The sequence below is a fragment of the Anopheles moucheti genome, chromosome 2 (genome assembly GCF_943734755.1).
Source record: "Anopheles moucheti chromosome 2, idAnoMoucSN_F20_07, whole genome shotgun sequence".
Lineage (NCBI taxonomy): Eukaryota > Metazoa > Arthropoda > Insecta > Diptera > Culicidae > Anopheles > Anopheles moucheti.
Genome location: NC_069140.1, coordinates 59734330 through 59745463, shown reverse-complemented (window position 1 = coordinate 59745463; position 11134 = coordinate 59734330). Strand labels below are relative to the sequence as shown.

Below are 11134 nucleotides of genomic sequence, written 5' to 3'. Positions count from 1 at the left end.
AGCTCAAACTGCCTGTAAACACTTGTAAATTTGATTTATTGCCTTTCAAAGAAATTCTTGCGGCCACGGGGTTATGGTTATGTGATTTATGGTGGCTTTTGCGGTGCAATAGATAATGTCGGATTTTATGTTAGGCTAGAGATTCCACCACGGTGTAACAACTTCAAGTGGATTGCTCGTTTTTATGCAAATGCATTTGTTGCATTGAATGGTCTATATTTGGAGTTAAAAAATATTGCGAACAAGATTGAACGAAAGAATGTTGGACCTTCGTTTTCAAACATGTATAGATAACGTGAATGGATTGTTTTAAATAAAAAGTTTAAAATATTCAACATTTCCCATTCATACCTCGACATACGAAGCAAAATTGGACACATAACTGAAATTTGGACTGGGTAATAAAGATGCCCTAGTATCATCAATATGGTCAACATTTAAAATGAAAGCTTTGATAAAGAATATTTATTCCAACTTTTCTTTCGTTCGTTGCACTAAGACTGTTGCACTTAGTTCGTATATGTCATGTTTGGTTTTAATTACAACTAAACACATTCTTGATAGTAGTTATGAATATCATTCGGGTTGTATAAACAAAAATCTCCATAATTGTATATTTTGATTCATCCGCACGATTACATGTGTATTGAGTCGAATAGAAAGCGCATAAAAAGTATCAAGTTGAATTGTAGATTTGCTAGGTTGCATAATGGCTCAAGCTGCGTAAAAAGTTTAGCTTAACATGTTGAATCTGTAAACTGGATACTGAAATTGAGTAAAAGTGCGATTCCGTCTATCGCCCAATCGTTTCTTGCATCTAGTGAAACGATATAATACGCTTTGTCAGAATGCTAGATGTCGTCTAAATAATGATGTCGTCGCGTTGTGACGAAGGTAATAAAGCGATTAACTCATGCTTGGCAAGGAAGAGTGCAAATATGAACATCATTCGGCAGCCTAGAGCATCCTAGTGTGTCGTTTACACAACGGTTTGCTAAAGCGATCTAACGACTCCGTCATTTTTAATTGTCGAGGGGCCAAGTGTCGAGTACGCCAGGAGAACCTTACGAAAAAGGGTGCCTATTTTCAACGTTGTCCAGAAAGCGTCCAACCAGTGCAAGTGCGTACGAAACCAGCACGGGAACTCATTTTCTATGTATGACCATTTTATGTAAATTTTCCTGGACAACCCCTAACGGTAAACTACGTCCACTAGCAGTCCGCTGGCAGTCGGGTTGAACCGAACAAACCTGGCGAACAATCGGAACGAATGGACGATAATAATTTTATGATTCGTAATAATAGCAATGGTCACCGTAATAACAATAATATAACAATTATAATCTCACTTCACCGTGCGAGTTTCCACTTTTACTACAGTGTTAAATCTGAGTTATTTGTTACTTCGAGTACGTTAAGGCGATACGTTCGAGACTGCGTTTGGCGATTTTAGTAAGAAAAATGTTATTTCGGATGATTTATCTGTGTCTGCTCTGAGAATATAGGGCAGTGCTGTTTGGTTTTTTTTTCCAAAAAATGATGTGTTGTTACAAGCTTTATGTTTTCATGCATTATTATTTTTTGATAAATGTTTTAATAACTATTTCTTTTATAAAAAATGTAAAAGTAATTTATACAACATTTACATACAACAATATATATGCAATACAAACTGTAATCATCCTGTAACGATGTGAGCGCAATAAAACACCCACTGCACGTTTTGTCAATAAGATAATTTGTAACAACACGACCTAGCTGTTCTTCTGTTCGTTTCGACTGTATATTGAGCAAATCACAGTAGTAATTTAATTTACACATGATAATTTTCTAATAAGTAGGTCGGAGTTAAGGTCGCATTTTCATTCAAGCGGAAAATTTTGCACCTAGAAACATAAAGTTATGAACACTTTCTATTAGTATTAAATGTTGAGCATACGTGAATAAACCTCTCATAAAAGGAACATATCTCATCTTTAATTATTCGTACGTTAATTCGCCAATAATGCAATAGTTGCGAAACATGATAGAGGATTACAGCAGTATCAGCTGTGACCGAACCGTTGTGACTAGTGTGATGAATTGCCAGATTTTTTATGTGATGGTGAAAAAAAACGATTAATATTTCACGCCTTATCACTGTCGACCAGGGAACCAAACAAAACTCCTTTTACACCACAAAGTTGGTTGTATTGCTTGTACACGAGGCATTATTTAGAAACCATACCTAAGTCCAGTAAGCGGAACATCTCTACCAAATGAAGAAAAGGTAATTCATAAATCATATTTCGATTTTTCACCTCATAACTTTTCGTGCAGCATTGCTTTTGTTCTTCTACCGTCTTGCTCAAACTCTGAAGCAAATGCATCTGTGCGCTCTTTTTTATTGGTAGCATTGACTCGTCGCCGTAAAACAGACATGGCAAAACAAAATACATGAGGGCTTTTAGGTAAAGCTAGCTGGCCGGAATCATCCAAGCTGCAATAAATCAAATTTATCAGTGTTTCAAAGCTATAGACGGGCAATACAAGCGCACCGAGAACATCTCGGGAGGCTTGTTACGTAAGATCGGGCATCGTAAAATCACCGGTTGCTGCCGGAACAAGCAAAAGAGAAAGTTTTGAGTCCTTTCTTCTGGATGTGGTGGAAAGACTTCAGCCTTTTGCTGCCAGAGTCCTTAACCGTTTAAGCCCGCCTGGACAGCGTCAACTGGGCAACAGTAATGGGCTTAAAATTGCAAAGATTTTACTCAACACATTCATCGAAACTGTCCATGACGACCTTGCACTTCACTGTAGTGATCACGAGTTTCAATGGAAAACCGATGATGAAGCAGAGACTTATGTAATATTCAGAGCCAGCCATTCAGGTAATTAAAGCCTTCGGTTGAACGCTTCATTGTCGCTCAGGGATGATAATGCAACTCTTTGGTTACCACTTTTCCGTTGCAATGGTAATTGTTTGCTGGTACTTTCCGGAGGGGCAGCGATGGGGTTTGGCACGAAAGTTTGCTACGATTTTTCGAGCATTTCACACGAATCCATTATTGCACACTTTTTTTGGGTTCTGGTCACTACGATGTGCGGAAGCCAAACAGTAATCCAATCGTAAAAGAATGGCAAAGGTTTGTGCGTGTAGTATCGTTTGAAAAAACTTTCGAACACTATTTACAGTGAAGTGGCAAGGAAGTCAGAAAAATGTTCCTATGCGCTCTTAGCCTACGTCTCCCGCCGTCGTCGTCAAAACGTAGTCACCAAAAGATGGATTTTCGTTGAGTTCGGTCAGCAATGGAAATAAACATGAAGAGCATTTTGCCCCCCTCTAACGTTCATTTAGCAAGCGCGCTCTCGCTCTTGCGCTCGTTGTACATCCCGCTTCATGGCACCGAAGTCGACTTCGGCTCTTAACGAAGATAGCACGAACGTTGTTGGGAGAACCGCAGCCATTTGTCTCTTTTTCTCCTGGAATGGCTTTTTAACGAAGATTACCACAAACAAAATGAATCTTGACGGCAAGACAAAATTTTATTCGAATTCGTCGAAAGCGGTTCATTCGAAAAATTTCACCCGTTGAAACAAGGCGCGCTTTTATGTTTATTGTTATTGATATTATTATTGCGTGTTCCCGCGAATTCGTATTGTGGGGGACGTGTGTGATCTCGGGATGGTAAATTTGCCATGATCGATGTGTGTAGCTCAACTCAGTGGAAAATTGTGTAATTTCGTTTAATGCAAACTGACATCATCTGGAAAAGTGGTTAATAGAACGTGCAAAAACAAATATCTTTTTGTGCGATTCGTGAGGCATACTCTCTGACAGTGCAACACATGCCATCGGTTTTTGATAGCCGGATTGAAAGATAGTGATCCTAAAACACACACAATTTACTGCTGCTATACCAGCTCACTAGCGTATACTAGTGCTGGATGTGTTCCGATAGGTTTTATGTATGGTGCAAGTGCATTGCGATAGCATCGAATTAAAACACCCAGTTGCATTGAGCAATTTGCATTAGATCGTACAAAGTATTTACGTCCTATAGGTTGTTACTCGTACATAATACATCGTGGAGAAAGACGTGAAAACAGTATAGATTTCGTTAGTGACAAAGTGCCAATTGTTTTTACGAATAAGAAAAAAACACAAATATCAGATCGTTTGCCTTGTTCTACCGGCGAGATGGTGCATCAACTGGAAAAAAGTGTGTTGTAAAACACGGAACGTAGCGAGTGTATGGAAGCCTGGTTGTAGGAAATCATATTCTTCCGTTGTGGTGAACATTAGGAAAAAGACTCATCTGTTGTAGCAAAAATCGAAGACGACTCCCAGATCGTCTAGCGACGTAGTTTGGGATTTGCATTGGTTTAAACGCACAAGTCTGTCAGTGAACCAACACAACCATGAATTCATACTTCGAACAGACTGGGTTCTATGGACATCCGCACCAGGCAGCGGCCGGTATGATGACGACGACAGGGACACATCACGACCAAACAACGGCTGCAGCGGCAGCGGCATACCGAGGTTTTCCGCTATCGCTCGGAATGTCCCCGTACACGAACCATCACCTGCACCAAACGCGCACGGCCCAAGAGTCACCGTATGATGCCAGCATACAGGCCGCGTGTAAACAGATTTACGAGGGCTCCTACAGTTCCAAAGACTGTGGCACAAAAGGTGGTAGCGGAAATAACGGCACGGACGCAACCAACGGCTACAAAGATGTGTGGAACGCAAACAGTGGCGCAGCTAATGGTGCGGCCACCGGTGCCACCGGTGGTAACGTACCTTCCCAACAAAACAATTCTGTTCCGGTGCGACCTTCGGCATGTACGCCTGATTCACGAGTTGGGGGCTACATCGACGCATCTGGAGGAAGCCCTGTGAGTCGGACTGGTTCGGCTGCTGCCGCAGCTGGTGTAGCCGGATCGTGGAATACCAACCAATGTTCACTAACTGGGTCAACCGGTGGCCAAACTGCTCCTACTACTGGACTACACCAGTCCAATCATACTTTTTATCCCTGGATGGCTATTGCAGGTAAGCTGGAAACATTTTGACGATTGCAGCACTTTTCGTGATGCTGACCATGGATGATTAGTATCGAAACGATATAAATGCAGAAAAAGCAATTGAGGTGTTTTAGTTAGCTTCAAGTTCAATGCACGGGTGCCGGTACTCTCATTAAGCGAGTGACTCTATATGTAGTTAATTAGAACGTACGCTATGAAATATAACAATGTCTTAGAAGAGTTTCCAAAATAAGAGAAAGGTTTTTTGAATTAGCATAAAATACGATAACATTGCTTAAATTGTATGTCATCAGTGATGTTGCTCACTGCAACTTCATTCCTGTGTTTTTATGTGTACTTGTTTAATTAACATCTTTTATATGCAACATATGCATATTTTTGTGTCAAAAAAAAAGATGAATTGTTCAAACAAAATTGTGCGATCAACACTCAAAACAGGCATGAAGCATTATATTCAAATTACAAAGTTTCATGCACAAACTGGGGAAATCGGTTCTGGCTAATCCTTGAAAAAGCCCTAGTGCCCTGTTTTTCATACACATATAATTGGACCCGTTATTAGCTACGATAAACAGTTCAATTTACAAGAACTTAACAAGCTTCACAATCATGGTTAGACGCGTCACACAAATACAGATATCGCGTGAACGCAATGGTTATACGTTTGTGTGCTACAACCACCGCAGCGTGTGCGTAATAAAATAAAGAAGTTTTCTGACATTCTTTGGAGATCGAGCGGCAAAACTTCATCGTGCGAAAGATCGTGTGCGATCTTGTATTCCTTTGCACATCTCGTTCAACCCCCATAGCATTGCACCATAATTTAAGCGTAAATTTATGATCGTGTTGCCAAGTGTTTCGGTGGTATGGTGTTTTGTTCTTGTTGTTGTTTTGGTTTTGGTTTTCCACTGTTATTCAACTATAAATAGTTCAACATCGATGATGGTAATTTTATCAGCAGAAGTCGAACGATGCCGTTAATCAGAATCCAACAACACTTGCAAAATCGCTTGTCATTTACTAACTTAAAACATAAAAATTCCTGCAACATTCACATGCTCAACATTGTTACAAAAACATTTGAGTATTTTTTTAAACATGTAGCTGTAGTAGATGTAGTAACTACTAGCATTATTTTGTAAGTAGTTGGAATTAAATCCCTTAATCTCGAATAAAAGGATAGCTTTGATGATATTGAAAATTTAAAATCTTCAATTAATTATTAAAAGGTAAATTATGTCACCTCTTACCTAAGTTCAAACATTACAAAAGCATTTTAACCTTAATAATACTTCCCGAGTAAGGTTCAAGGCTGACGGTAATGCAATCATTCATTCAAAACCAGAACCAGACAATATACACCAAAACCTTTTCAACCAAATAAAAGTTGGAAGTATCTATGTTCATTAAGAACATGCAAAAAAGTTTTATAAAAATGTCACGAAAAAGCGTTACAACTAATAGGAAGCTGTGCGAATGTTTCCCGAAGATAATGTGCATCATTGCTGGTGGCCTTCGTTATGGTGTGCAAAAATTATAGTGTATATTCTTCAGGCAACACCTAAAGAATGAACCAACAAATTCATGCCTTTTTCTCTTTTGAGGTCTACGAAAAAGAATTGACCGCGTTCGTTCCTCCCGCGTCTTAACCGTGATCGAAGAAAGCGTAAAAACCGTACACACACACACACACAAATTCCCATTGCAGGCGTGAGACATGCAATCTCTGCTTTTAAGAGTCCATCGAGGTTGGTCTTTCATCCGCTGGCATGGGTTGATTGTAATTGACGTAGTTTAATCGCTTAAAGACGTGATTAAATTTTATTAATTTCAAGCTGCGCCGGGTGCCTTGGATTCTTCCACGGGCGAAAGTGTGCATGGTAGGGTTCATTGAAGCGGTTTTCATTCGGTCAGTAGAAAAAGAAAATTGAGCTGTTCCTTGCGATTGAATCGCCGGTTTTGTCTTAGCGGGTCCCTACTCTCTTCACAAGTGTTTCGTTTCAGTTTTGTATGTGTTCATTAATTTGCTTTCGCTTTCGCTTGTACGCATTATTTGAGCAGTATCTTCTCCAAACATACACTACGTTGTATCTTCTTTTCATCATCAGCAAGTTAGTTAGTAGTTAGAATTGGTGAGATACTGTTATCAAGACGTGCAGTTTTATTCCTACACAGTTTCGTTCGGCATTTCAAGTGATGATATTTTTGTCTTAATTGCACAGCCGCCCTGCACAGCGAGAATTCCCCCGTATGTTTGTTTTGTATCTCTGTACATTTGTCGTACGCGTCATCATTAAGAATATTGTTCTCTGTTCTCTGTAGTATCGTGTTTCAAGAACATGTTGGTATATGAGCGGAAGGAAAGAGCATGCGTTCAAATGGATTCATACATTACAACTGAAAGCAGAAGTGAGAGGAAAGCGTCATATGTTAGAAACAACTAACAAAAAAAAAAAAACATCGAGAAGAGAAAACTTCTTTCTCTAACTGGCTACCAATGGTAGATCTGATCGAAAAAGGGAAGAATGGTTGTTCCATCTTCAATCATTTACAGTCTATATGAAAGAAGAAAAAAAACTCTTCAAGCAAATGCGTCGGCGTTAGTGTGTCAAATGAGTGGTGGCGAGCCCTAGAAACGGATACATCACTCGACAGCATTTTATGTACTACTGCTGCAACGAATGCACTCTGTGTGGACCGTAACAGATCTTGCTCGAGATGGAAGTTTTATTTTTCGTTGGTACGTTTTATCGCATCCTTCGTTCTTTGGTTTTGAGAGCAGCTACGGACGACGTTGTAAGAGGCTGCGGGGAAGAGTTGGAAAGCTACTCTTCTTACGCAGCCTGTTATAATAGGAAGAGATAAATTCTAGCAGGATTTCAATCTTCTCTTTTTACAAAGGGGAAAACGGTATCTGCCCTCCTTCTAGGCGCTGTTTGGTAGTTGGAATATAAGAAGCAGGGGCATGGGAGACAAAAAGCCAATGTAGCGATGCAGGAAAACTCATGACGTAAGGTTATGTATGAGTATCTATAAGTTTTCCTTTTTATGATGAAATACAAAATTATGATATTTAGCATCTAAACTGTTTGAGTGAACAAGATGTGATTAGGATTAAAAAAATGTGAAACATTGAAGTTTCGTAATACAGGATTTTTTTGCGAAAAAAGTTCTAGTCTGGATTTCTTAACGTAGAATTATTAACTACATATTGAAGTTCAAATTTTAAAATGGTTTCAACACATTGTCCGAAGGCTTACGGAAAAAACCATTTGAAACTAGGTGCATTGTGAAAAATCTAAATGAAAAAAAAATTGGAAAATAATTCTTATAAGATTTGGCAGATAGTTTAGGTGAGATTTTTCTGATTTGGGTGAGCTGTAGTAAGAAATCGTCATTATAACAGTTTGGTAATCCAATTTAAAACGTGTTTAGTTTTTTATTTTACAAATATCTACTTTACAAATTATTTGCAAAATAATTTGAATTATGCACGATAATTGTAAAACAGTAATAAAAACCATAGCCATAAATACTAAATACTGAATTCCGGAACATTTCGCCCGATGTACTAAAGTGTACTACTATTACAAAAATAAAAATTTCAAAATGTACTGTCATAAAATCAAGCAGTTCTTTTTCAATAAGTCAATAAGTCTTTCATTCCGTTCCAGCTTTCAAATCTTTGTGCGAAATGCTTCATGCTTACATGAAAAATGAAATAATCCGTTTCACAGTGGAAACAATCTTAATTTAGAATGCGTAAAATTTTATGATCAAGTCGATAACACAAAATAATTATTAAAACTATTCTCGCTTTTGGTGCGGGTTCCCGTCTAAAATCCTATCCGGACAAATTCTTGGTACCCAGGACTGACTATCCGGCTACGGGTAAATGTAGTAAAAAATGCCAGAAATGACAGACCTTCTCAAATTGTTGTGCTGATAAAGAAGCCGAAGACTCTCGCATTCTTGATCATTGCAATGAAGTTGTTTTCATGCTGATCAAATGGTAATGTTTATCTTATTGCTTTAATATTTAACAAACATGATTTCTGCATTTTAAGAAAGCTTTTTTCATTTGAGTGGGGATTTGTTTTGACCCTTTTCGCTAGGCATCAGTAACTACAGAAGTTGCTTGAAGTTATCCTAGTAGAAATCATAGTTGTTTTCTTTTTTTAGTTGGCACACAATACAATTAACTTTATAGTAGTCTAAACAACAAAGTTTGGCCATTTTACTACCAAAATATATGACTTCATGTCAGAGTTCTTAATAGCTTATATTTTGCTGTTAGGCGTTTGTTTTGATAACTTTTTTCTCATTATTAAGTGATATACTACATATTTGATAGTTCTAATTTGTGTAAAGCGTAAATGTACAGTAAAACACACCCTTTTTTAAACTTTATGTCAAGATTGCTTTCGTTCATGCTGTAGTTCATAGTTTACGAAGAATAGTATAAAAACATCAGCAGTTGTGGAGCTTTAGTTTAGCTGGCGTTCAACAATAATTAATATTCATAACATGCGTAATCTTCCTCAAAATATCTCAAAACTCTCGCTCGAACATTCCCCATACTTGACAACAATAGAATTCATGTCCCATATACACCGCTCAGATAACGTATGCTTCGGTTTTAACAATACCCTGTTTTAAACCAACATAGGCCTTTTTTCATAACAAAAAAACATACATCATCATTGATCACTTATGAAAACTTAAGTAAACAGAAGAAAAGTATTATTTTTTCAACTTTCATACACGTTTTGGTAAACAAGCAACACATTCATTCACTGGTAGTTTGCTAAACGGAAAACATCTCTCATAATTTAATATAGTTTTTGCCGCACCAAAACAACCGTACGATCTACTTTGCAGTAAAGGAATAGGGGAGCACATGTTCACGAGCAACTTGTTTTTTTACCCTCAGTAGTTTCTCTGCGTGATGGATATGGAAAAATTAATTTCATGAATGAATATTCATGGCACCATTTAAACTTTATAATTGTTTTTGTAACACATAAGCCTAACGCCATCAGTTTCTTCGGTTCGGGACGATTGCTAAGAACCATGAAAATGGCAATATGCCTTTGCAGGTAGCATGAAGCATTGGTTGTCATTTTGTTTGTTCTTTCATTCGACTTCGGTTTTTGGTTGTCTAAGATGCCTGATTGACTTTTATAATGTATGCTTCAACTTTCTTTAGGTATAAATTATCATTGCAAAGTGCATAACATTCTGTCAGTATTTACAGTTTAACATTGTTGTTAAACTCAAGATGAAAATGAACAAACTCAACATAAAAATAATCAATCATGGCTGTGGCGATCATTAGCAAGATGATGATGATGGAGGTGTGTTGCCTTACTGAATTGTGAAGGTGTGATAGGCTCGCAAAAGGGCACTATGATTGGTGTTATTGGAACATGGTTTTAAGATCATGCAGGCTTGCCTCCTCCGATCAGTGCTATACTTTATTCCAATCTCTCGCTCTATCTAAATCACACGCGATATGGCTGTAAAAGTTTGCAATAACGATCAAAACTGAAAGGTACTGCTTAACACATATAACAACCCTAAATTCACATTCACAAGCCTTGTTTCATTTAGAGGTCGGTTTACTCGATGATGACGAATCGGCTCTGAATTAATTGCCCTAATGAATCCACGGGTGGGCGCACTGCGGTATATTGTTGTTACGGTGAGTTTTATGAGACCCCAGGACTTTGTTCTCAACAGCCACTCGACCAAGTCGGATTGAAGGGTGCTGTTATCCAGATACCGTAGCAGCAAAAGAAAACGGTCGCAAAAATGATGCAATAAATCATACCACCAAAAACGGCCACCTTCACGATACGAAACATAGAAGCGGAGAACAGTGCTTCTCTTTTCTTCATCTTTTGCACCCATCGTTTACAGTATTTCAATAAGAGAGAAACACAACTCATTGCTGAACACAATACGCAGACGCATGCATTCCTTTGCATGCAAGATCGAAAATTCCAACAGTCAGGTGGTAAAAACTTTCCTGCACTAGTGAACTATATTTAACGGCTTCCGGTTAAAGGATCGCCTGGCATGCGCAAAGCGCCGATTC

The 11134-nt window shown here is 38.3% G+C and overlaps 1 protein-coding gene across 1 annotated transcript in view; it reads left to right on the top strand.

Annotated features, from left to right (window-relative positions):
* The first annotated feature begins 4401 nt into the window (after positions 1-4401).
* LOC128298371 (homeotic protein ultrabithorax-like) overlaps positions 4402-11134 on the top strand; it is a 54965-nt gene continuing 48232 nt past the window's right edge. Inside the window, exon 1 of the mRNA XM_053034123.1 lies at positions 4402-5041. Within this exon, the coding sequence (XP_052890083.1) occupies positions 4402-5041 (640 nt within the window). The remainder of the gene's footprint in view (positions 5042-11134) is intronic.